The following is a 27,726-nucleotide window of genomic DNA, read 5'->3' on the forward strand; positions in this document are numbered from 1 at the left end:
AAACGATGGCATCTCTTTTATTTTATTATGGTAATGCGGTAACACTGGCCTCACTTCCCGACGCTACAAACTGAATTATAAATTGTGTCAGTTCATATTGAAAGATGACTCCCTCTCTCTCTCTCTCTCTCTCTCTCTCCCTCTCTCTCTCTCTCTCTCTCTTTCTCTTTCTCTCTCTCTCTCTCTCTGCGTTGGGTGGAAATGAAATGGACTTGCATCTCATTGTCTGCAGGATCTTCTGAGAGCAGGCAACATCTGAGATTAGCAGAAATCATCTCAAACCAGCAGTGCGTTCATGAATGCATTAGCAGATGAAGGGCGAAGCACAGGAGGAGACGTGTGTGTGTGTGTGTGTGTGTGTGTGTGTGTGTGTGTGTGTGTTGTTCTCATTTGACGTCAGTCCTGCTTCTGAACCCTTGACTTTCACATGAAGCTCCTATAGATGGATTACACACATCACGATTGAATAAACCGCAGACACACAAGCTGACCTATTTATTGTAGGAGGCGTTAACCTCATCATGTCCAATGTTTCTCAGGAAACAAAATATAGATAATAATGTAGATCTCGAACTGGACTCCTGCGAGGCGAACACTGCTTTAGGGTTGTGATCTGTTATTCATATAAGACCGAAGCAAGAGCGGTGCGTTTCTGTGTGTTTGGTGGAATACAGTTATGATGGTAATATCATTGCATCGGGCTCTATTAACTGATTGTTTTTTATTAACTGATCTTTTTTTTTTCAGTCAAAAATGTAGAGTATAACTCTCCTGATATCATAATGAAGAAGAAGAAAGCCTGAACACCCAAATACTGCAATAAACTGAACTGAACATTTGCATTACAGTAAACTTAAATTTCTACAACCTTTTAACATTTTCATGTTTTTAACTTCTGCAATAATCAGTGTCTTTAAACAGAGATCATTAATGAACTACAACCAAGTTGTTTGTCAAGTCATTTGCCTTTTATTATTCAGGCTTTTTTTTTTTATAATTTAAAGACATCTTCATTTATTATAATGCGATGGCAGCGAGTATCCTAGGCGCTCCGGGACGCGCTGTGGCAGGCGAATTTTCTCTGTTGCCCTCAGGGCGTCGTTATGCGCTTCCCGTATGTAAGACGAACCGCTACTCCAAATCTTTCATTCCTTGTGCGATTAAACTATTAAACTCTAGGTAGGGTTTTTGAGGTTTTTTAGTATGTTGTGAATATTGTGTCTGATTGTTCTATGTATTCATGCTGCTCTAAATGAATTGCCCCTTGTGGGATTAATAAAGTTGACTGAACTGAACTGAACTATAGCGATAGATCCTGTTTACTCTACGCTAAAATAGCAATGTTTTCTTTGCAACATTTGGGTTCAGGTCTGCAGGTCTTCATGTCTTCAGGTGTTCAGGTCTTTATGTCTTCAGGTGTTCAGGTCTTCGGGTGTTCAGGTTGTGCTGGTTCAGGTATTCCAGTCTTTGGGTGTTCAGTTCTTCGGGTGTTCAGGTATTCAGGTTATCGGGTGTTTGGGTGTTCAGTTCTTTGGGTGTTCAGGTCTTCGGGTGTCTAGGTGTTCAGGTTGTGCAGGTTCAGGTGTTCATGTCTTTGGGTGTTCAGTTATTGGGGTGTTCTGGTATTCGGGTGTCCAGGTTGCGCGTGTCAAGTCAAGTCACCGTTATTTATATAGTGCTTTTTACAATACAGATTGACTTGTATCAAAGCAACTTCACAGTGATAACATGAACATAATACAACAAGTTTGTTTCTAGAATAAAATTGCCTCAATGCCCACCTTAAGTAAGGCAGATCAATAATATTGTTGAATATTAAATGTCGCCAGCTAAGCAAGCCAAAATGTCAAGGCAACATCAGCATGCTTGTTTTTGTTTATGTGTTATTAAAGGTGTTGCAGGAGATGTGTTCTTCATGTGTTCTGTGTGCATGGGCCGGTTCTGAAGAGCACGTTGTGTAACTCATTGAGTCGCACATGTGAGTTCAGACTCCCACTGAGAGCTAATGGATGGAGGCCCTTTATGTCATTCTCCAGCAGAATAAATGCTTCAGACAGGATTCGTACAATAGCCAGATCTGGAGTGCAATTAGATGAATCAGCACAATCACTCCTAAAGGAAAGGTTTTAATGCCTTTTAATTTTGATAATCTTATATGTGCAAACAATTATAAGCCTCTGACCTTTGTAAGAATGACACTGATTTTATAAGTTAGTTTGTCTAACCTTATAAGTTAGTTTGTGTATTCTTTTCTCCACCGACAAAAATATTTCAGAAAGAAGCCCAGCATCTGGGTTTGTGCGTCATATGACAGCGTTTTATGATCAGTCCGATCCAGATCCGGGTTTTCATTCTCACATATTACACAGATGAGCAAACTGATATAAACAGTGAATATTAGCTGCTCAACCAAACATATTTGAGGAGCAGAACTGAATGTTGTACAAGACAAGAGTGAACCATTGAAGCTTTCACTCGAATCTGATCTAATCTGCAATATTCATATGTTAAGATTTGGTGATGGCACAGGTTAAAAATACTTAGCAGATCTGAGGTGATGTTGTAAATCCTGACGGAGGTCCCTGTGTGTCAGTATCGAGCGGCAACCTTCCAGTCTCTGTTGTGAAGCCAACACGCAAGTGAATCAAACTGCAGTTCATCGACTGGCCACTAGAGACAGGCTCCAAAAGAGACTCAGGGCTCTATCTTGCACCCGTCGCAAATGACTTTATACACAAATGCATTTATCATTCCTATTTTGCACCAGCGCAAAGCATGTTTGTCCCGTCCCCGATGTCCCTTCTCTTTCTTTTACGGCCCTGATGAGAACATCGATCTCCTCGGCTGTGAACCGATTGAAGCGCGTCTGGTAAATGCGCCGTTATAATAGTATTGGAACAAGCGCACCTCGTTCATCACGCTCTTAAAGGGAATGTGAGATGACGCTCTGATTGGTTTATTTCCCGTTACGCCCAAACCACACCTATGAATAATGAAGCTATTTCAGACCAACCCCGTTTAGATTTGCGCCAGGCGCAAGAGGCATTTATCCCGCCGGGAAAAAGCAACAGCTCCGGGATCCGCCCACAAAGTTACTTGCGCTTTGCGCTTTGACACTTTCAGATCGTTAAAATAGGGCCCTCAGTCCCATAGGGATGTTAAAGGGTTAGTTCACCCAAAAATGAAAATTCTGTCAGTATTTTCGTTCATCTTCGGAACACAAATTAAGATATTTAGGATATTAAAATCGCTCCTGCATACAGTCCATAGGCTTCTTGAGGGACTGGCTCTTGCTGTCCTCGAAAAGTAATTGAAGACATCGGTAAAATAGTCCAAGTGACTACAGGGGCTCAATCTTAAGTTTATCAAACGACGAGAACACTTTTGTGCAAAAAACAACAACAAAAATAACGACTTTATTTCAACTATTCACTTCCTTCTCCATAAGCCTATAGTCCGTTAACGTAGTGTGATTGCGTAGAGCTACGTCACACGTAGGCTCACTATTGGTCGACGCTGGTCATGTGTGTGTGATGCGTGTGACGTACAATAACAGAAGCTTACGCTATTAAACTAGTTAGCTGACTCGCGCAGAGGGAGAAATAAACCAATAGTTGAAATAAAGTCGTTATTTTTGTTGTTTTTTTGCGCACAAAAGTGTTCTCGTCGTTTGATAAAGTTAAGATTGAGCCCCTGTAGTTACTTGGACTATTTTAACGATGTCTTTTATGACTTTTCGGGGACGGCAAGAGCCAGTCCCTCAAGAAGCCTATGGACTGTATGCAGGAGCGATTTTAATATCTTAAATATCTTAATTCGTTTTCCGAAGATGAACGAAGGTCTTACGGGGTTGGAACAACATGAGGGTGAGGAAATACTGACATAATTTTCATTTTTGGGTGAACTAACCCTTTAAAATACCTTTACAGCAGAAATAAAAATGTTTACAGCCCGGAACAAAAAGTGTTTTTTTAATTAACTCATCTGTTTATACTATATTAAGCCTTAAAGTTCTGCATAATTAAGGGCGTGGCCACTTGAGTGACAGGCGTTTGTCTGCTAGCATTAGCATCACGTTACTACCTCAGCTAATCCTGCCGCTGAACTTGCCATCTCTGCTGTGTTTGTGCTTTTTTCGCACTATACCTTCGTCCACGCCATTGGATTCAAGAGAACATCCGGCGCTGTATTACGGCTGTTTTCCTCTGCGCACATACACTAATGGATGTGTGACAATTTTGTTACTTTTTGGAGTTTTCAGACTTAAAAACATCAATAGATATAGAGACCACACTCGTTCTGCGGTACCGTTGCTCTCACTGAACAGATGGACTAGATATGCTTATCTATCTTTTTAGCGTTACATAAAAAGTACCTGAGCCCTGAGTTAATAACTAATGATCTTTCCAATGAAAGTGAAATTCAGATCAATATTGTAAGACTGTGTCTTTTTATTATTCAATGTTGATCAATATTGTCTTTTATTATTATAATTTTTCTGAGGGCAAAAACATGAACTTTAACTATTAGTCAGGTATCATCATCGAGTCAGCTGTGACTTTAGCGCGAGGCCCTGCGGGAGCCAGTAGCATATAGCATTAGCTTCTTAGCCTGAGCTAACTCCATCACGTCGAGCTAGGGGGCGTGGTCTCAGCAACAGGCTCATTTTTGCTTATTTCGCTTTTTGCTGGTAAGATGGCGACGCACACACTACGCACATTTTTTTTTTTTTTACGGTCGATGGGAATGTTTCTGCATTCAGTTTGTGTGTGTTAGCAAACGATGGCAGAATGAAAAGCGTAATGATGCAGTTTTTATGATCCTAATCTTTTAAGCACATTGATGCTTCCTGATCCGTGATGGATCCCTTCTGCAAACTTACATATCACCTTGATCCCGAGGCTCTGTTCCTACACACAGATTAAAGCTAAACTTGGGCAGAAATCTTCTAAACAAAATGGAGAAGAATGCAGACATCTGAGAGCATCTGTGGGTGTGTGTGCAGAGATCACATCCCTCGAGTCCTAGAGAGAGAGAGAGAGAGAGAGAGAGAGAGTGTGTGTGTGTGTGTGAGAGAGAGAGAGTAAGAGTGTGTGTGTGAGAGAGACTTTTTTTTTACTTTTAACCCCACTTTATTACAAATAATCCAACGTTAATTAAACCTTACATAGGTTTTTTAAAAAGAATTATTTAAAATACAAACATATAATAATAAATATCACAAAAAAAACAAACAGCATAGTTAAATATAGATTTGCAAAGCACCATCAAAATCAGATTCACATACGCACTGGTTTACTCCCCAAATATGATTGAAAGTCTCCAGATCGTTAACCAAGTCATAGTATGCATATTCCACCTTTAATCTAGTTTTAACTAATCCTTTTAAAATTGACATTACATCAGTTGACCCTGCATTATTTATTTTGCTTTTTCGTGAAATCCAAATTCCCATTTTTGCTTGCCCAAACAAAAATTTTTTGCAAAACATGGATTTCTGTTTTCTGTTTCTACTATATTTTGGTCCATATAAATAACATAGGTGAAAACACTTCTCCCAAAACTATACACCATTCTTCCAATTTAGAAAACAAAGGCACAAGCCTTCCACATTGGAAAAATAAATGAAAGACAGTTTCAGTAATCCCACAAAAAGGACACCCCTCCTCAACCTGGGGATCGAGGTGTGCTCTGTGTCTGTTTGTAGCTATTAACCCATGCACAACTCTCCACTGCAGGTCTCCAGACCTTTTTTCGATGGGAGGCTTGTACAAGGCCCTCCAGCATCCCTTCGGGGAAGAGCCTGATCCAAAAAACTCTTGCCATTTTGAGTCTTTAACTCCTCCCAAAGAGGGAGAGTGTGAAACTTTTACACAGGTAACATACAGTGCTTTCTTCTCAGTTTTACTAAAACAGTCCAATACAGGTATCTTGAAGGTCAACAAAGACCCCTCCTTTTCTTCAAAAATACCCGCAGCCGGAATTATTCTAAGTTCAGGAAAAGTTATCACCATGTCTTCATTAGTTGCTTCCACACTGCATTTAGATTCCGTCGGTAGGCTCTCAAGATTTTCATTTAACAGTCTTTGTGTCCAACGAGTTGATCTTACTCCAATCTTGGAAGCTAACATTTCAGGAGACATCCATCCATCTGAAGTTATCAAATGTCCAATCTGTACAACTCCTGCAGCTTTTAGAAGATTCCTCGTCGATGGCGAGTCCACTATAGAATTGTGCATCAGAGGTTCCTCCCTTGACCAGTGACCTCCCTCATCCGTTGCATCTCTTGAGATGTTAAAAGTCCTCCAGGCTTTGAACACTGAGTGGTAAAAGGAAGTTAGTCCAGTCAAATCAACATTTTGAATATCCAGGAGAAACAAGTGTTTATCCAGCCTCATTCCTCCTGCTCTTCTAAGGAGGGCACCAGCTACTCCAGACCAGCTAACATCCACTCCGTAAAGATATCTTTTTACTGTCTGAAAGTCTTAATTCTGCTTTTTATATCCACCAGTCCTTGTCCACCTTCTTGTCTGGGCAGAAACAAAACTGATGCTTTTATCCAGTGGTTACCGGACCAAAAAAAGTCTGTTAAGCATTTTTGAATTTTCCCAACCAGATCTTCAGGAGGATCCAGAATGTTCATTTTGTGGCATAACGTTGAGGCTACAAGGTTGTTGCAGACCAGGGCTCTTCCCCTATAGGATAACTGTGGTAGCAACCAACGCCAGCAAGACAACCGAGCACACACCTTCTCCACCAGGCCCTCCCAATTCTGTGTCTTGTAATCCTCCTTTCCCAAAAACACCCCCAAATATTTTAACCCAGATTTTCCCCATTTTTGATTACTTGGGAGAGCTGGAGTGTTGTGGTCTAAACCACACACTCCTCGGAGCAACGTCATGTCCGGTTGTAGAGAGTGAGCACATGGAAAACCTAGGACGCTGAACTCCTAAATTAATTAAAGTTCCAAAGTTTCCTCTTGATTAGGAACGATTGATGTAAAGATGACCAACTCAAGTAAATACGAAGAAAAGATCACTAATGCCGAAAAAAAAAGCACCGCACAGTATCTCCGACCCTATTACCTCACCTGTTTCAGCGAGGAGAGAATCAGCTGAGAGTGAAATGGAGAGCGACGCTGTGCAGGTGAATAAAGTTGAATTAGCTGCCTTGATCCGTGCAATAATAAAGGAAGAAATAAAAGAGGCAATGAATAATCTACAACCGCAGTTTGACGTACTAAAACTCGGACTGAAAGATTGTAAAGACAAACTCGTTGATGTGGAGTCGGGCTTGTCCGGAATGCATGACAGAATGGATGAAGCGGAGCGGGTGTGTAAAGCTCTCCAGAAAGAAAGTAAAGATCTGAGAGATAAAATTTAAAAGTTGGAGAATCATAGCCGAAGATTTAACCTCCGAGTATTTGGTCTCGATAAGGATGTGGAAAAAGGAAAACCTACCGAATTCATGGAGTCCCTTTTCAATGAGGTATTTAAAGATAAACTGCCTTGTACACCTGAAGTGGAAATTGCGCATAGAGTGGGGCCTGTTACTAAACACGGTTCGAGACCGATGATCGTCAGGATGCAGAGGTATGCGGCGAAAGAGGCTATTTTACAAATAGCGAAGCAAGAAAAAGTCTTACATTTCAAAGGGATGAATGTTAAAATCTTTCCAGATTTAACCGCAGAAGTGTCCAAGAGAAGAGCGCAGTTTAAAGATTTGAGAATGAAACTACATCAGGCAGGAATAAAACACGGTTTGATTCATCCGGCGACACTGATTGTAAGATTTAATGGAGATATAAAATACTTCCATGATCAGAAATCTGGAGAGATTTATCAAGTGATCGGACCATCGCTGTCTGGAATTAAGTAAGCTAATGACTGGATTTGCATCTGAAATAAGCACAACGAATGCAGGTATGATTAATTGAACCGAACTGAGAACTGTCTGACATACATTTCGAGTGGGGAATTGATATTTGGACATAAACTTAAGGACATAATTATCGACTCCAGAGTAATTATTGAAACAACATTCTACTAAATATAAAGAAAGTGGAAACTAAAATACAGTTGTGTTCTTCGTTCAGGACTGTTAATGTGTTGCCTAATTGTGAGTATTATAGTGAGAAATTATACAGTACATTGTAGGTAAAAGGCTGAGAACTATGTGATGGAAATGGAAGTTAAGAGGAGTTCAGCTCACTTAGTGCAACCTTGACAACTAGAGTGGCAATACAAAACTGTTTGTCTGAATCTTTGTGTATGAATGTATATGTGTGGTTTAATTTAGTTGTTTTTTGTAATGAATACCGATTGTTTTGCTCCAATATAGAATCTAACAGTATGAATCCAAAAAAACATGGTCTTCAATATGTTACATAATTTACCAAAGAAAGGTCTTAAAATTGCCCATATTAATATATGCAGTCTTAGAAATAAATTAACTGATTTAACAGATATATTGCAACTAAATAATTTACACATATTGGCAGTGTCTGAAACTCGTGTGGACTCTACAATTGATGATGCAACTTTAAGGATTGATGGATACAGCATTTTTAGGAATGATAGAAATATATATGGAGGAGGAGTTGCTATCTATATACAAAATCATATACCTGTTCAAATGATGCCAGACTTAATGTATTTTGGTATTGAAGTAATTTGGTTAAAAGTTATACTGAAACATCTAAAACCAATACTTATAGGGTGCTGTTACAGACCTCCAAATGCGAATAGCGAATATCTGGACAAAATATGTGAGATGTTAGATCATGCTATAGTTGTATGAATTTGGAAACTTACTTTATGGGTGATTTCAATATAGATTGGAATTCTTCTGACTGTCCTAGGAAAATCAAATTAATGATTATCTCAGGTGATTAATAAACCGACTAGAATATGTATAAAAAAGGATGGCACTCAATCAGCTTCCTGTATTGACCACATGTTTATAAATAGACTACAAGTTTGCTCAAATTGCTTATCAGTGCCAGTTGGTTTTAGTGACCACAATCTTATTGCAATTGTAAGGAAAACAAAAGTTCCTAAATCAGGTCCAAAAATAATTATGAAAAGGTCATATAGAAGATTTAATTATTCACAATATGAAGATGATGTTAGAAATACAAATTGGTCAGAGGTAATTCTACAAAAGGATCCAGAGAAGGCATTTCAGCTTTTTGATCGAACCTTAATGAGAATTGTAGAAAACCATGCACCAATAAAAAAGTTTACTGTTCGAAATGTTAACACCCCGTGGTTGGATCAAGAATTAAAAGATCTTATGAAACTAAACAAGCAGCAATTACATCTAAAATTAAATCGGACTGGCAAGTATATCGTAAACTCAGAAATTATGTAACCAAGGTAAATAAGAGGAAAAAGAAATTGCATTATACTAAGAAAATTATAGAGATAAAACATGACAGTAAACAATTATGGAATACATTGAATAATATATTAAGAGGAAATAATAATTCAACTCCAGCTTATTTAGAACATGAAGGTGAATTTTTTACTAGACCAAGTGATATAGCAAATCATCTCAATGATTATTTCATAAATAAAATAATTAAATTTAAAGATACTACACAGCAATATAAGACAGATTTATCAAATACACTAATAAATAAGATGATGGAAGTTAAAACATGTAGCTTTAAATTCAAGAGTGTCAGTGTTTCTAAAGTGGAATTACTTCTGATGAATTGTAAAAACAAACCACCTGGTGTTGACTATCTTGACCACAAGTTGCTTAAACCAATAGTTGCAATCATTGCTCCTATTATTGCTCATATAATTAATTTGTGTTTTATGCATAATATATGTTTGCAAGACTGGAAAATATGTAAAGTAGTGCCCATACCTAAAAATAAGAAACTGCCTTTTTCGGGTTCAAACAGTAGACCAATAAGTTTATTACCAATTTTGGCTAAAATAATGGAAAGAATTGTTTACGAACAGATTCAGTCTTATTTTATGGATAATGATTTGATTACAACGTTTCAGCATGCATATAGAGAAAAACATTCAACAGCAACTGCATTGACTCAGATGGTTGATGACTGGTACAAGTATATGGAAAATAATAGGTGTTGTAATGCTTGATTTCACTGCAGCATTAGATATTATTGACCACGACTTACTGTTAAAAAAATTGGAGTGTTATGGTTTTGCACAAACAGCATTATTATGGATGAAAAGTTATTTGTCAGATAGAAGACAACTAGTTTATTTTAATGGAAGTTTTTCAAAGGTAAGGGTTGTGGAGCATGGCGTGCCTCAGGGAAGTGGTCTTGGGCCGCTCCTCTACACAATCTTTACCAATGATCTTCCATCTGTTTTAGATAAGGCAAGTATCTCAATGTTTGCAGACGATTCCACTATATATTTAACGGCAACTGATATTAGTGATTTAAATATAAAACTACAAAGAGAACTACAGTTAGTGGTGGATTGGATAAGGAGTAACAAACTGGTTCTCAATGTATCTAAAACTACCTGTTTAGTGGTTGCAACGCCTTTTTCGTTACTTTCCAAACCGAAACTTGAACTCACCATAGAGCTAAATTCTATTGATCAAAGAGAAGAGGCTAAACTTTTGGGAGTGATAATTGATAATACATTGTGTTGGGACAGACATGTTCAGAAATTGTTATGGGTAATACTTTGTCAGTTATTAAAAGGTGTGCAAAGTATTTTACACCGCAGATTGTTAAACAAGTACTTCATGCTTTGTTTTTTTCACACCTTGATTATTGCTCTGTGGTTTGGTTGAATACTTCATCAACAAACATAAAAAAATTACAAGTAATTGAAAATAAAGCTGTACGTGTTGCTCTCTCATGTGGGTTTAGATCAAATGTTGATAAAATGTATGAAATCCTTTTATGGTTTAAAGTTAAAAATAGATTGGTGTATTCATTAATGGTATTTTTATATAATGTCATAACACATAAAACACCTCTTACTTTATATACAAAACTATCCTTTAGTATTGATACACATTATCCAACGAGACATGCAGTAGGAGGAAGTTTTATTTTACCTAGAGTTAAAACTACATCAATTCAACGTTCAGTTGGGTACAGAGCAATGTGTGAATGGAATTCGCTCCCAAATACTATAAAACAACAAAATACCTTGTATGGGTTCAAAACTTCACTTAAGAAATATTACCTTCAAAGAAATTTAGATAGTTAATGTTAATTTAATTAAGGAGATACTGTTGTAGTTCTTATTATTTTTGATATAGATTTACTTGGAGTATCGACATTTTATTTAAATTGTTTTTTATTATTTATTTTTCATTTTTATTATTATTTTTGTAAATTATGGCGTTAATTGTAAAATATGTATGAATGTTGTATAAATGTTCTGTGTATATAGTGTGTAATGTGATGTAATGAATTGTATTGTCACATGGAAGATTGAAGGACCCCAGGAAGAATAGCTTTTAGCTTATGCTGAAGCTAATGGGGATCCAAATAAAACAAACACCACAAAGCATCACTTTTTTCCCAGTTAACTTTTGCAGATGAAGCTTTACCATAACTTAATAAAATCTCTTTTAAAACCTGAACATCTTTAACATCCCTTAAAACAACAGTGATATCATCAGCGTAAGCTGAAACCTTTACATACTCATTAACAAGATCACCTTTCACCTTCAAACCCATTAGACTCATTAATTTACATAGAAGAGGTTCTATAGCCAAACTATAAAGCTGACCAGAAAGTGGGCATCCCTGTCTGATACCCCTCTGCACCTTAACAGGGACACTCAAACCTCCTGCTATCTTTACCATACATACTGCATTATTGTACAACAACTTTATCATTTTCCTAAATTTCTCTCCAAACCCAAAAGCTTCTAATACTTTAAAAAGATATTGATGATCAACTTGATCAAAAGCTTTTTCCTGATCGAGCGACAATATTCCTACATCAATATTATAACACATTGCATAATCAATAACATCACGTACCAAGTGTAAATTGTCAGCAATACATCTATCTTTTATACAGTATGATTGATCTTTGTGTATTATTTTTAACAATATTTTGTTCAATCTATTGGCAAGGCACTTTGACAAAATGTTATAATCAGTGCAAAGAATTGCCAAAGGTCTCCAGTTCTTAAGTATGGTAAGATCACCTTTTTTTAGAAGCAATGTTAAAACAGCCCGTTGGCAGCTCTTGGGTAGAAAGCCAGTACGATCACATTCCTTAAGCACCTCAAATAAATCAGATCCAACTGTTGTCCAGAAATGTTTATAAAATTCACCAGGAAGTCCATCTATACCAGGGGTACGACCCAACGAAAGACCTGTTACAGCATCACTTAATTCCTCAAAAGTTAATCCAGACTCCAATGCTTGTTTATCTTCTTCATTTAGCCGAGGAAGATCTTGTAAAAATCCATTTTGTATCGGGATGTCTATATCCTCAGGTGAGTATAAATGTGAATAAAAATTCACTGCTAGTCTGCGCATTTCCAAAGGGTCAGATGTACATTGTCCATTGTCATCCTTCAGGTTATGCGTTTGGTTAACTTGTACACTCTTGCGTTGTAGATTGAAAAAAAAAGAGGTGGGACTGTCCATATCCTTTATAGATAAGAATCTATTTCTCACAAGAGCTCCTTTAGCGTTTTCATTTAAAATGGAGCTTAGTTTTATTTTCTTCTCAGACCACTCATGCACATTGGGAGAAAGATCACCCATCATGTTTTTCTCAATGGCAAGGATTTCTCTTTCAAGCTGTTCCAGAGATTGTTTCAAACTAAAATTAGAGCAAGATTTATACTGCTGACAAAAATCCCTTATGTGAGCTTTACCAATTTCCCACCAAAGAATAACATTTTCAAATCTTGTTTTTTCTTTTCTCCATGTCTCCCAAAAGAATCACAAAAGCTCTTATCTTGTAGCAACTTGACATTAAAGTGCCAATAAACACTTCTATTTTTCTTAGAGTTCAAGTTGCAATCAATAGTGATTAATTTGTGATCAGTGAAGGATGTGGGGACAATAGATGTATTAAAAATTCTACTTTTCATACTATTTGATATGTACAGTCTATCTAGTCGTGCTGCTGAAATCCTCCCGTCACTAACCTTTACCCATGTATATTGCTTAACAGAAGGATTATTTTCTCTCCATATATCAGTGAGATTAGATGTTTTAATGACATTAGCAAGTAATGTAGATGACTGAAAATGAGGTTCCTCTCCATTTCTATCAAGCAAAGCATTAATTGTACAATTCCAATCCCCAGCTAAAATAGTAAAAAAAATTACCCTTCTGCTTTCCTAAAAAACCTTTTAATTTATCAAAAAGAATTATTCTCTCAGCTCCTATGTTAGGTGCATATATACACTTATAAACATAAAAACAAGACCATTTAAATCAACCTTAACTGCTAAAACTCTTCCTGGTTCAATTTCACTTTTTTCCAAAATGTTGGCTTTTATAGAAGGTGAGAAGAGAATGGCAGTACCATGTGTGAGCACACACTCATTCTTACACCACAATCGCCAGTCAACCTCATTGTTTGCATCACTATGAGTCTCTTGTAAGAAAATAACATCTAATTTCTTTAGCTTGATAAAATTAATCACTGTATCAGCTTTACTCTTATCCCTCATTCCGTTGACATTTAAGGATCCCACACGTATAGGGTTTCCATGAGAAAGAAGAAGATTAGAAAAAAACAATCAGACAGAGATGTGTATTAGCCATAGCGATGAGGTATATTTTCCCCTTTTCCCTTTCCCTAATTTCAGTTATATGTTTCTTTAACCTAAAACGTTTCTGTTGTGACAACTCATCAGTACTGCAATTTTTCCTTGCCCATGTTACAGATGAGATAAACTTTTCCAGATCTGGGAAAAAATCACTCACTTCTATACTTTTACCTTTTGTCTCATCCAGAAAATAATTGATTTGTGCCACAGTGTACAGATCTTCTGTATCTAGACCCTTCAGACCAGTGTCCATCATCTTTCATACTGTCATCTGTACACTGAGATAGCCCATCTAGCTCACCCACCGAGCATTTCTCAGCCCTTTCTATCGCAGTCTGTGTTACAAACTCATTTTCTTTTACTTCTTCAACATCATCATTTATGACAAGCGCAGAACTACATTCAGCCTTCTCACTTCTCTCCACATCCATACCATCATCGCTTTTACTCACCTCTTTGTGTCCGTGTACCTCCTCCAGCGGCCTTTTGTTTGGTTTCTCAGATACTCGTTCATCCTGTGTTTTTTCCGTATTATCCTCAACATCACTGGTATCATTGTGATGCACTAATCCGTTTTCAGTAAGATCAACAGGCAGCTGCTGCTCAACATCGGGACAGGTGAAACGTTTGTGGCCTATATTACCACATTCAAAGCACTTTAGGTTATCTGTACTTGCATACAGCATATATGATCCATCTCCATGACTCACACGAAACGAGATCTCTAATGTGCGCTCTGTTGAGGTCAGAAACATTAACACGTGTCTCCTAAAAGACAAAACGTGTTTGAGGTCAGCATTTTTACATCCCAATGGAATGTTCCTTACAGGACTTGCGACTTTACCATATCGGGATAACTCTTTAACAATCGCGTCATTTGAGACAAACGGCGGTACGTTAGAAACAGTGACTTTAGTTGCCGGAGCCGTTAAAGGAGTAACGGGCACAAAGGTTTCCTTAATCCATAATCCATTCTCACTCACTTGATTAACTAACTGTTCAGTTTTTAAAAACACAATAACGGCTTTGTTCATACGCGATGCTGAGAGAATATTTTCAAAACCTATAATTCCTCCCACCACCACGAGAACATCCTCCACGCGCACGCCAATATCAGGCACACACCTGCAACCATTACACATCGACAGGTGTGAGACTCCCTGCCATACCGGCGAGCGGCTTTAAAACTCTGCAACCTCAAACCAAAGAAAAAGTAAAGACCATAGTGGGAAGAAGAAAAATAAGAAAATACTTTCAAATTTGTCAAAGTCCACGCTCGCTCTACACACTACGCTCACTCGCCCTACCACACCCGCACATGCGCAGAGAGAGAGAGAGAGAGAGAGAGAGAGAGAGAGTGTGTGTGAGAGAGAGAGAGAGAGAGAGAGAGAGAGAAAGACGGAGAGAGAGAGTGTGTGTGTGAGTGTGTGAGAGAGAGAGAAATTAAAATTATAAAATAACATATTAATAAATTATTAAAATTATATAAATTGAAATAAATTATTTAAATTAAAATATTACAATATTCAATAATTTTAATATTTAATTCAGCAATACTAGTTTTTTGGAGTGTATGTTGTATATTAATATTATTTTTTTATATTGAGAAGGCACAATGTAATTTATTAGCACTTAAACATGTTTAACATTATAGAACGTTTAATTTGTTTTTAAATCATCTGTTTCAAGTCGTCATGGAAGGGAAGTCGCGCTGTTCCCCTATTGTGCCGTATATCGAGTGAAACGTTTCTGGAATGAGAACACGTGTGGGCGGGGCTTGATTGTGTCTGTGGGGAACTGATTGGATGGTTGTGGTTTGCTATTAGCTGATCTCATGTGAGTGACAGGTTATAGCCCCGCCCTCGTCATCAGAGAAGAGATGCTGCAAGAGGAACTGATTCTGATTCAACATTACCAGGATCATCAAAAACTCAATCACAGATAAATCGTTTAGAATTCACACTATTATATTCCATAAGAAAAAGTCCGTTTTGATTTCATGGTGACCGTCAGAGATCGCCACAGTTCATTTCAGCCTCAGTGAGTTGAAAGAGTTGTGGGTCCTCTTCACTGGACGGTGTGTGTAATGGCTGTCGTCTCGGCTTGATCTGATGAGCTTCCTGAGAGTTATTAATATTGAGTCTGGCTCCTGTAAGCCCTCTGGAACAGATCCGGCCCCCCTCCGCGAGCAACAGCTCATCCAGGGTGTGTAATCACAGGTACACACGCCACGATGCTGTCAAACCCTTCTTCTGTTTTTCACACCGCTTCGCAGCTCCAGGCCAGACTTATTATGAATAATGACAAAACAGGTAATAACAATGAGGAATTAGTAAAGCACAATTAATGAATACAAGAGTAGGAAGAATATTAACCCATCCACTGTCGATTTTATTATTCGCACATTAAGCACAACACATGATCTGGTTTAAGTGTGAATGCCGAACACGTATCTGGAAGTCATCTCCTGGAGACGGAACAGTACAAGTGTAATTATCATTTAGTGTAATTACATTAACCTTCTGATGAACGGCTCACAGCTCGAGATCATGCCGTCTCTTCATCAGAATCCTCCAGTTTCTCCAAGCCAGATTCTGTTAGAGATACAGCAGTGTAGGCAAGCATGAAAACATTTAATTAAAGCCAGTGAAGTCACTCACACATGGGTGACCAGGAGCCCGAGGGACAGCAGGCCGATGGAGGAGCGGATACACAAACACACTTCCCAGAGAACTTTATTCCAAACACTGGATCTGTGGTTTAACAATCCGCTCCAGTTTATAACAAAAACAAGACTTCTGTTTATCTTCACCCAATAAATGAGAGTGGTCTCTAATCTATTCTAATGAAGTTTCTCCATGCAGTTTGAATGAAGCCAACCGAGTTCTAAAGGACGATGTCTAACTGGGATCTACAGACTCTTATTCCACCTTCCTGAAAGTCTTTATTTCTACAGCGCTTAATACAGTACAGATTGTTTCACATAAACGATTCTTCAACGATGCGTCAACTATGGTAGTGAAGCCGCGAGTTAGGGCGCTGTACGGGAAACACTCCTCATCTAACAGTGTCTCGACCGACTCGATAAGTCACGTGTAATCCAGCTTTCTAATACTAGAAATTGAAATCCTACTGTATTTAATGCTGGCAATAATATCATGCATATTTAGCCAACATGTCCAGTTGGACAATTTGATCAATCATTTTTGTGAATTTATTTAATCCAAATGTAATCATCTTTCTGAAGTGATTTTAATGTGGTGTGTATGTTACTGAAGCCAGTGTTTCTTCAGACAAAAGCCTCTCATCTTTCAGCTGTTTCACATTCGTGTGTTTGTCCAGATCTGTTTATTTACAGTGCATGCTTTCACAATCTTATTATCTTTCATGATCCACTCTCTGGCTTAGATTGCAGCTTTCAAAACAAATTACGTGTTATTCATGGTGACGGTGTTGTTCATGGTGACGGTGTTGTTCATGGTGACGGTGTTGTTCATGGTGACGGTGTTGTTCATGGTGACGGTGTTGTTCATGGTGACGGTGTTGTTCATGGTGACGGTGTTGACGGTGTTGTTCATGGTGACGGTGTTGTTCATGGTGACGGTGTTGACGGTGTTGTTCATGGTGACGGTGTTGTTCATGGTGACGGTGTTGTTCATGGTGACGGTGTTGTTCATGGTGACGGTGTTGTTCATGGTGACGGTGTTATTCATGGTGACGGTGTTGTTCATGGTGACGGTGTTGTTCATGATGACGCTGTTGTTCATGGTGACGGTGTTGTTCATGGTGACGGTGTTGTTCATGGTGACGGTGTTGTTCATGGTGACGGTGTTGTTCATGGTGACGGTGTTGTTCATGGTGACGGTGTTGACGCTGTTGTTCATGGTGACGGTGTTGTTCATGGTGACGGTGTTGTTCATGGTGACGGTGTTGACGGTGTTGTTCATGGTGACGGTGTTGTTCATGATGACGCTGTTGTTCATGGTGACGGTGTTGTTCATGGTGACGGTGTTGTTCATGGTGACGGTGTTGTTCATGATGACGCTGTTGTTCATGGTGACGGTGTTGTTCATGGTGACGGTGTTGTTCATGGTGACGGTGTTGTTCATGGTGACGGTGTTGTTCATGGTGACGGTGTTGTTCATGGTGACGGTGTTGTTCATGGTGACGGTGTTGTTCATGGTGACGGTGTTGTTCATGGTAACAGTGGTAAAGGAGGGCTGGTGTTTCTCAGCTGATTTGCATTTCGATGAGTGTCGCTGCACGGTTTCCATGGTGTCCATATGAATGTTTTCAGAGACCATATTGATCAACATGCTTCCTCTCCATTACCAAGCATGAAAATATAATGACTATCAGATTATTGTAATCATGACTAATCAATATGAGACTGAATATACACTGGGGGCAAATTTGCCAAACCGTTGCAGGTTTCCGTGTTGAAAAGTGCGGCAGTGCATCTTATCATTACTCTTTCAGTTAAACAGTTTGTTGATGGAGTTTGTTTACTCTAGTTTTCTTTTAGGTAAAGCCTCTAAATGAAAAATTGCATATTCAGATTTTATTGCAGAAATGAATTATGATGAAATGTAGTCTTGACAAACTGATTAGTGCAGAAGAACCGAATCAGTGTTTGAAATTCAAAATGACTTTCTTAAACACCTCTTTCTTTCCTCCTTCTGACTCACATTCTTCATGAACAATAAACTACACAATTTAAAGAGTGAAAGCATGTTTATATATTTAACTTTATGAGTCATAATTACAATGAAAGAGTCCAAATGTTGAGCAATTATTTTTTTAATTTCCGCTCTCAGAGTAGCTGCTCTATTCATGGCTGTCTAAGCTTTCGTTCTCTGAGCTCTATTGTCATGGTTTGGCTGTTTTTATTGTTTTCATTATCTAAATTATTGCTTTAACTTCCCCTGCTGCTTCCTGTCTCATCAGTGACTCTCAGACTCTTACGTAAGTGTGTGTGTGTGTGTGTGTTTGTGTCTGTGTGTGTATGAGTGTGTATTTACAGGAACGTAAGGGTGTGTGTAAAAGTGTGTGAGTGTCATCACACTCATAATCGGTGTGTAAATGAAGCAGCAGCGGCACTGAAAACTTCATTTGCCACATTGTGGAGAATTTAGTCGCTTCCTCTTCATTCCAGTCAGAATCTCAGTTCAGGCTGATTCGGGAATGTCTGTGTTTTGCCCTGGTTAATAAGGTGTGTGTGCTCAAACGTTAACGTCACACCCAGCAGCAGAAAAGTAAAAGTGTAGAAGTATAAACGTGTAAAATGTAAAAGTGCCACAAGTCAAAACTCTTTCTGCTCATGATTTAAAGTCAATCTGAGATGATAAAATTGCATCACCTGGTGAATGTGTCAAGATTTTAATTTGATTTTCATTTCTATTATAGAAACAAATACTTATTCATGAACTCGTTCCTCTCGATGCGTGACATCTCGTCCTAAATCTCTGAAACAGATGATAATTATACTTTTGAGTTTTGGATTTATGTTTTTAATGTGGCACACACTCAATATTACATTATTTTGAAATCTGAGTTTCGGAAAGTCAGGCCATTTTTCTAAAGCCTTTGCTTATTACTTTACACAAAAGTTATTGTTTTACACACTCATATTCTATACTATATTCACACTCATATTCTACAATATATTCACAATCATATCTCAAGGACGTGCTCGTCCATAACTGATCATGTGCTTGGAGAGGTCAGATATGATGTTCATCTGTCATGAGGTGTTCTGATCAAGACTTGCCTTGAGACGCAGTTTGCCGCTTCTTTATGAGACGTACAGCAGGTATAAAGCACAGCAATGACTTTCATGATCAAAAGAATCATTTCATCATTCAGTATAACGAGCGTCTACAAGCCAGAGCCTCTGATTCCTGGAATTAAAAACACTTCTGTGCATTTGATCGTGGAAAGCGCTGATCTCACGTTACACCGAGTTTATTTCTCTCTTCCCGTCTTCCGTCTCTGTGTTTCTGCCATAGGACTTTTCCATTCATCACACTAGTCATGTCGGATCAGCTTTATTTCTATAGATTATATTGTTTGATTTTCACAGGAAAATAATGATCAATGATGCAAACAAAGTTCAGTTCTGCTGTGAAGACAATACCTACAACAAAGGTGCACGATATTATAAAATATTTATTACACATGGTTCACGGTAATACCAGAGTATTTGTCGACTTTGACTGAAGTACCATGTAAATATAATGGCACAGCATATGACGAATCATTGATGATAACACAGTAATTTTTTGGTTTTTGTTTTTATAACAAAACTCAAATGCGAAACGCAAAAGTATCAAACACGAAACGCAAGAAGCGTGTGGGCGGATCTCGGCGCTGTTGCTATTATACGACTATTATACGATGTTAACTATATATACTATACTAACCCTATACATATACTATAATAACCATCTACAGTTATTATAATTATTGCATTTAATCTTGGATTTCTGTTTGTTAAACTTTATCCCGATGGTAAACGTTATTGATTCTGCTAACTGTGCGGCTGCATGTAGGTTCGGGAATAAGTAACTTACAGTCAGTACAATTAAATTTATGCATGTCTTTTTTATTATGTATTTAGTATTGTAATAATGGGTTTATTATTGTGATTTACAGTATTTTCCATGTCCTATGTAATAGGCTGATGAGATTAGCGGGATTTTTGGAACAAAAAGGGCAAAGCAAATTCTTGAGACAAAAGTGCTTAATTTTGAGGGAAATTTCTATTCATGGAAAGTAGCTTCAATCTCCATATATTTTCATTCAAAATACAAATGAATGAGGCGAGTTTGCTGGTGAAGCGTTTCTTTCGGATGAGCTTCGGATCGTCACACCCTCTTGACATGCACATATTCATTAAAAAGGGAAAACATTGTTGCAAACAAAATCTACATAGTTCATATCTGCGCTAGACTCAGAATACATCAGCAAAGGAGCCCAATTAAAGGGCTGGTGTTCATTATGCAGAAGGATCAGGCCGTTCCCGACTGGATCACCACAACACAAGCTCCTGTTTAACTCCTGAAGGCCGGAGACTCGATCCAGCTCTAGTTCTCTTCATCCTCGAGCGCAGGCAAACGCGGGCTTACCTGATGACGGATAAACCACTGAAACCCGTAAATCACACGGACAGCTTCTCCTGGATATACCGATCGATTTGATTCGTTAATATGTTAATGGCAGTGTGTGTCTGAGCTCCCGGGATCTTTAATTAGTGTGAGTTATTACTCAACCGAGTGCCTATCACTGCAAGTGTTGGTTTCAGATGCTTAAGACGGCGATGCGGAGACAAAGAAAGCTCATAAATAACAAGCTGTGCTTCTTTAACTGGCTTTGGTCTCTGACGCATGTGTTCGCTCACTTGTGTTTGCATTCTCAAAGAGCTGGTGATTGTGCAAGCTTTACTCTTTCAATGGTGGTAAAGTCACTCCAGTCATGTACAATGCTCTCCTTCAGGGTGAACAGGCTTTTTACATCCACGTGACTGTCCAAGGGTAAAGCCTTGAGCTCAAAACTGTTCAGAATCTGCTCTTCTGTGCATATAAAGCTCAGAGAATCAGAAATGACCCGAATCTGTGTCTGTAATGTTCCTATGGTCAGTGAAAAACTGAAAACAGAAAAAAATTGTAATTTCCAATCCTGGACAAGTCATGGAAAGCAATAATATCTGAATATATATTTGAATCGTTTCAGATCTCTGCCTTGTAAACGCCGCCTAATTACTGTCGTTAACACATAACAGAGCACCAGTCAACGTCAAACCCTTTATTTGAGGGAAGATAGTAAAGCCACGTTTGGCAATATAGCTGCGTCTCCATCCAGTTTGAGCTCATTGAAATGAACAGCATAGCTCTTGTAGACCTGTTTACTCATGCTCACAATCTAGATGAGCATCTCTGTGAACATGGACTGCTGTGCTGGAGTGAGTGAGTGTGTGTGTGTGTGTGTGTGTGCCGCTCGTCTCTCTCCTCTGTCAGCGTCTCAATCTCAAACGTGTCAGACAGATCTCAGTCTGTTCGAGGTCAGCTGAAGTGGGCCTTAAGGGTCCCTTTAATACAACTATAAAAACTGTTCAAATCCATGAACCTGACTATGTTTGGAAACACATACGCAGAGCTGCAGGGGCATCAGTGTTACGGCCAGCTCGTTTTTAGCCACAACATAAAAGAGGGATCAAAAACCAACGTACAATGAATACAAATTCATGAAGGGTCACTGGGGTAGCCTGGTTAAAACCAGACCATTCTCAGTTTGTACCTGAGTTATGGTCTGGCAAAGCTTCATAGACAAATCATTTCCAAAGGGGCGTCACCAACGGACGTAGCTCCGCATAGCTCAAATGTCTCCGGGCGCAATTGGATGGACTTAAAACCAATCAAAGCGCTGAAGGAGATGACGTTTGCAGAGCGACGTTCGTCTGTTTGAATAAACGAGCAGACAATCTGATTAGCTACTTGCTGTACGTTTATTTAAAATGAACAGCAAAACAACTAGAAGTGAATGTGCTTTCCATTATATAAATCATACACAGTAAACAAAACCTTGACAAAAAACTTTGCGATGAACTTTGCAATTTAGACGTGAGACATACATGCTCGGGCAGATTCGGCTTGAAGTCGTTCATCCTTGGACGCGGCGCCGCTACAAAAAAAGCCGTGCACACAGCCAAGGGGAATGGGGTCGGTCTTGCACACCGAATGCGTCATTTTTGGCGCGTCGAGTATAAACAAGGCTTTACTGTGTGTCAGCACGCGCTCTGATCAGTAAAGGTGCACAGACCTCTCCCAATCATCTCCAGCAGTAATACTCTCTGAAGCACCACTAACTCGGCCTCCGTTTCCCTCGTGAGCTGATATTAGTACTTAAACATTCTCTATTATATAAAATGTTTGTGAAAAAATATTTTAATAACATGGTTTTGGTGGTTATAGAGTTCTAATGACGGTGTTCAACTATAACCGTCATACCCCTTTGTGAATGTACAAAATCTGCTTCACCGTCGCTGTGCTGTCGTCATCGTGTAAAGCCCGCCCTAACGTTTTTGATTGGTGCCGCGAATTCGGCAGATGGGAAATGGGCTTGAATGAGCTCTTTGCCAGACTAACTTTCAGAGCAAATCTAAATTTGCCGGAAGTTGTCTGGGTTTTCCCAGGCTATCACTGAGGCCCAAAGTCGCAGTACCTCTTAAAGTGGTCCGCACCAAAGAAAACAAGCTCAGCAATCGCTGCGTCCCGTTTGATGAGATCGAGATTTTTCTGGCCATTGATGATGACATCATCATGTTGACCTCAGTTTAAGGCGTGAGTTCCCAGATTGACTGGTCGGATATCCCGGACGAGCCCCCGATTTTATGATACGTCCAGTTCGTTTTAAAAGAGGGATCACCAACATTCAATGAATACAAATTATTTTATTCTCTTGAACAAATATAACAATAACCACAAATAACAAACATCCACAAATAAAATCTAGGGAAAACAAAATACCAAAAGGAAAAAATAAACACAATAACTAACTGAATTAAATCTATATGATACAAGAAATGTATAAGAAAGAAAATCAATGAGATGTTGCATGAATCCAAACCCTCATAGCCTCGACTCCCCTAATGATCAGTTAACATCCACACGCACAGTCTCAGGGGCACACCACTGTCGCCAGGACAGCTGTCCTGTTACACACACTTATGTGCAATGCAGAAGTACGCCCGAGTGTCCATTCTTATGATCAAAAGAATTTTGGTATTGCGGTTTAGTGTTCTGTGCTCAATAAATCTGGTTTGCAGCTTCTCAGTTCTAATTGTTAACTAACTGTTAGCCATTTGTGCTTCCATGGCTTCCAGTGACAGACTGTACTTTTACACCTAACAGAGCATCTAACAACAAAAAAAACACAATGAAGGAAGTGATTCTCTTGCATGATTCCCCTCATATGATTTGCAGAAGGCCAGTGAAAGTGAGCAGAGGATGATGTTGGAAAGCTGACATGTGATCAATATGGATGAAAGCGGCACATTACGGTTTGCATCTCTTCATCTCCGTGCTTTCGGGGAGCTTCTCTCTCTGTCCCTCGACGGTGACAGTGAAGCTCAAAGCTGTGAAAGAACTCACACGGTCTTGGATTTAATATATAATCAGTTCTGTTGTATGGTCGGATGTGGATAACAGAAAGTCAGAAATTGAATTTCTCCGCCTCAGATTTGATGCATCTCACAGTGAACAAGTCAGCGACGATGCTGCCGATTACAGGCCTCTCGCAAATGAAAACCGAACAAAGAGACGGAGAACAATAAACATTTCACTCATGAACGTCCTGCTTTGTATTTGTTGATTTTGGGTATAAATGTTTGTCCAAAGCGAATGATGTTTTTACGAATGCAGAGTTACTTTTGTTTCCCCCAAAGTTATTCAATGTTTCACAGCAATAATTGTGGCGCGTTGACAAAGGCATTCATCTGGGTGACATGTTTCTTTCAGCGATTCTCTCGTGATGATTCACCCTGTCCTAATGCATTCGGCTAAAGCCACTGAACTCGAACTGGGACAGAATCTCATCTGTGTATTGTGTGCTGAACGGCAGCTGTGATCACGCTTCACTCACTGTTCCTCTGCCTGGTTGTGTCTTCCAGGGGAGAAGCAATGGCCGGTTCGCTCTCAGAGTCACCATGGTAGGAACGCTGCTTGCGTGTGGTTGAGTGTGTTTCTTCCCTCGGCCTCTGTCTGTGTTCGTGCTGGATGTGTGTGTGTGTGTGTGTGTGTGTGTAAGTCATGTAGCTCTGTGGACGATGGTTGATTAGATGCTTTCTTGCATTCTTCTCCTGCTTCTCCTGCATCCCTGTAGTGTCTTTGTTCCTCTGGATTCCCTGTTCCTCCAGTGCCTTCGCCACAGAGGAGCACACATGCTAGCGCAGGGATAAAGACAGTTTTGAATGATGTTACTTCTTATTAATTAAAGAAGACATCAGAAAAATCTGTGCTTATCTCTGCGGGCGACGTGATGATGCTCCTCGCAAAAGAAGATCTCCTGCCGGCATCCCGAACCTGGTATGTGCGAGCCAACGGGTGTTTTTCTGTCTTTGTACATGTTTTCTTTGTGTTGTTTTTCTTGTGAGGTTCATTTATGAGAAGAAAAACCTAATAAAACACATTTGAAATGCTCCAGGTCTCTGGCATGCTGTTTAGTATGGAGCGAACGTGTCTGGGTCAGTGTCCATGAAATTACTAGAGTGTCTGTGGTATTGCTAAATGATCCAGTGCTTTTCCATCTTATCCCCAGAGAGAAGTAGTATAGTCACTCTTTCAGCGTGTATTTGTCAGTGCGTGCACAGCTCTTTAAAAGCAAATACGCAAGGTTTATTTATTGTTGCATCAAGAGCTGAAAGTTCAGTGCCTCGAACTCCTATAAAGAGATGAAGATCTCTCTGTTGAAGCGGACACACACTGCATTAGCTCAGCGTCATCACTCGACGGCTCTAACCGTGGCTGCGGTGGGCAACGGCGCTCTCATACATGTAGGACCAATGTGACATTTCACAATTAAATGTTAACCATTTTTGTCAGTGGTTAAATGCCAGACCCCAGTGGCTTTCCGGCTCTGCCTTTGTCAAAACCAGGAGAAGGGCAAGCCGTTGGACTCCGTCGCGAGGTCCGTCCGGACCAGGGGGTTTCAATTAAAGGTCCAAGTGCTCCAGATCTCCTTCCCAGCTCCAGACAATACTTTTTTTGGAATAGTTATACATTTCCATCGGGCAGACGTATTACATTGTAAAGGAAAAATCCCTATATAAGAGTTTCTGTCAAAACATTACCTATAAAAGTAAATATTTCTCCCAACTGGATATGAATATAAAAAGGTTAGATCAGATGTTTTAACAGACTATTTATTTATATTTTACTCTTAGACATCTTTGTGAATGGCACATAAAAGCTTTGGGACAGAAACACAGAGCTGCAGGTTTACCTCTTAAGGAAAGTGTGGACCATTTTTATATTTTGCTCAAAGTTATAAGCTACTAAAAACAAACAATATACTTAATCTAATGATCAAAACGCTCATCACAAGGACAAAACAACGTTAACTAGAAATTTAAAGGGTTTTTGGTTGGTATCTCCAAATAATTTTCCAAATTCTAACAGTGTTTATTATGAAATGCTCTTCATAATCTGATTAACAATGCTAAATGTATGAAAAAAACCATCTATAATCATCTATATGACAGATCAGAATAACTGTATTAGCTGCATTCTCATTTTCTGCATTGTTTTAGCAAAAGCATCTATTTTGCTCACAGAGTTTCTGCTACTGTTGTTAGAATAACGCATTGTCTGCCACTCTCAATGCGGTGCTTTACACTGTTTGCGATAAAAGAGAGAAGCAACACACACAGGCTTGAATGAAGCACTTTTAGCTCTAGAGACAAATATTAGAGATATACACTCCCCTAAAGGATTATTAGGAACACCTGTTCAATTACTCATTAATGCTACACTATGCAAGAGCTCACCGAAACTGGACATTTGAAGACTGGAGAAATGTTGCCTGGTCTGATGAGTCTCGATTTCTGTTGAGACATTCAGATGGTAGAGTCCGAATTTGGCGTAAACAGAATGAGAACATGGATCCATCATGCCTTGTTCCCACTGTTGGGCTGGTGGTGGTGGTGTAATGGTGTGGGGATGTTTTCTTGGCACACTTTAGGCCCCTTAGTGCCAATTGGGCATCATTTAAATGCCACGGCCCACCTGAGCATTGTTTCTGACCATGTCCATCCCTTTATGGCCACCATGTCCCCATCCTCTGATGGCCACTTCCAGCAGGATAATGCTCCATGTCACAAAGCTCGAATCGATTCTTGATCATGTCAATGAGTTGACTGTAGTAAAATGGCCGCCACAGTCACCAGATCTCAACCCAATAGAGCATCTTCGGGATGTGGTGGAACGGGAGCTTCATCCCACAAATCTCCATCAACTGCAAGATGCTATCCTATCAATATGGGCCAACATTTCTAAAGAATGCTTTCAGCACCTTCACACCGATCTAGACTCCGTCATCACACCGATCTAGACTCCGTCATCACACCGATCTAGACTCCGTCATCACACTGAGCGAGCAGATGTATTTGTGTTGGTTCCCGCCAACGCTGGACGAGGCTGAGGGAACAAGCCCTATACCACAGATGTTCATGCACATGTTCTCACGTCTTCGTACAATAGATGTTTTACTTGATTTCCACAATTAGAGGACATGTTAACAAATTAACGTTTTATTCCAGGATTCACTTATATCGAGATAATTTAATATCACATCTCAATAGACGTATTATATTAGTGCTTATTTTATCGACAGATGTATTTGCTGTATTCCGGGAGTCCTGAGATGAAGCGAGCCCACTGAGTTCTGGTGTAGATGTGATGACAGATGAGGTGGATACATTTCATTCTCTGGAGGAAATGCAAGAGAAATGTCAAACTACTGAATCATTGCTTGGCCATCTGGACATTACTATGCAAACTGGGATGAGTGTTGTTATATTAGATATTAGAGGAGTGCGTGCAAAGTGAAGATTCATCAGCTGTAGGCTCTGGCGTCGGTTTGCTGGTTCGCTTCCAGAAGGCCAAATCAACAACATTTGTGGGTCTGATTCACACAAAGTAAATTTCATCACCAAGCAGAGAGGATATTAAAAATGATGCACAGCTTATGACTACTAAAAGCGACGCACTCCTTAATGTCACCGAGTCGCTCTGAACAGCTCAAGATGAACCTTCTGAAATCATCAGCTTTTCAGCTACGGTATCATGGGTTATTTTATATTCTCATAAACCAGACAAAGCAAGTCTGGTTCGAAAACACAAAACTCAGCAGAATAAAAGATACAGCTGAAGACCTCAGAGCTTTTGAGTTTCTTCATTAGCCTCGTCTTGTTGACTA

General features: G+C 39.2%; 1 protein-coding gene across 9 annotated transcripts in view; it reads left to right on the forward strand.

Moving 5' to 3' along the window:
• Positions 1–27,726, forward strand: part of shisa6b (shisa family member 6b) — a 61,332-nt gene that overhangs the window by 20,145 nt on the left and 13,461 nt on the right. For 4 of the 9 annotated variants that reach the window (XM_089121729.1, XM_039653731.2, XM_039653726.2 and 1 more), the window contains exon 5: positions 24,422–24,460. The exons of the other annotated variants lie outside the window; for them this stretch is intronic. In XM_089121729.1, the coding sequence (XP_088977855.1) occupies positions 24,422–24,460 (39 nt within the window). The remainder of the gene's footprint in view (positions 1–24,421; positions 24,461–27,726) is intronic. 9 annotated transcript variants of the gene reach the window in all.

The sequence above is a fragment of the Pimephales promelas genome, chromosome 17, assembly GCF_988280905.1.
Source record: "Pimephales promelas chromosome 17, fPimPro1.hap1.1, whole genome shotgun sequence".
In the NCBI taxonomy this organism is placed as follows: Eukaryota; Metazoa; Chordata; class Actinopteri; order Cypriniformes; family Leuciscidae; genus Pimephales; species Pimephales promelas.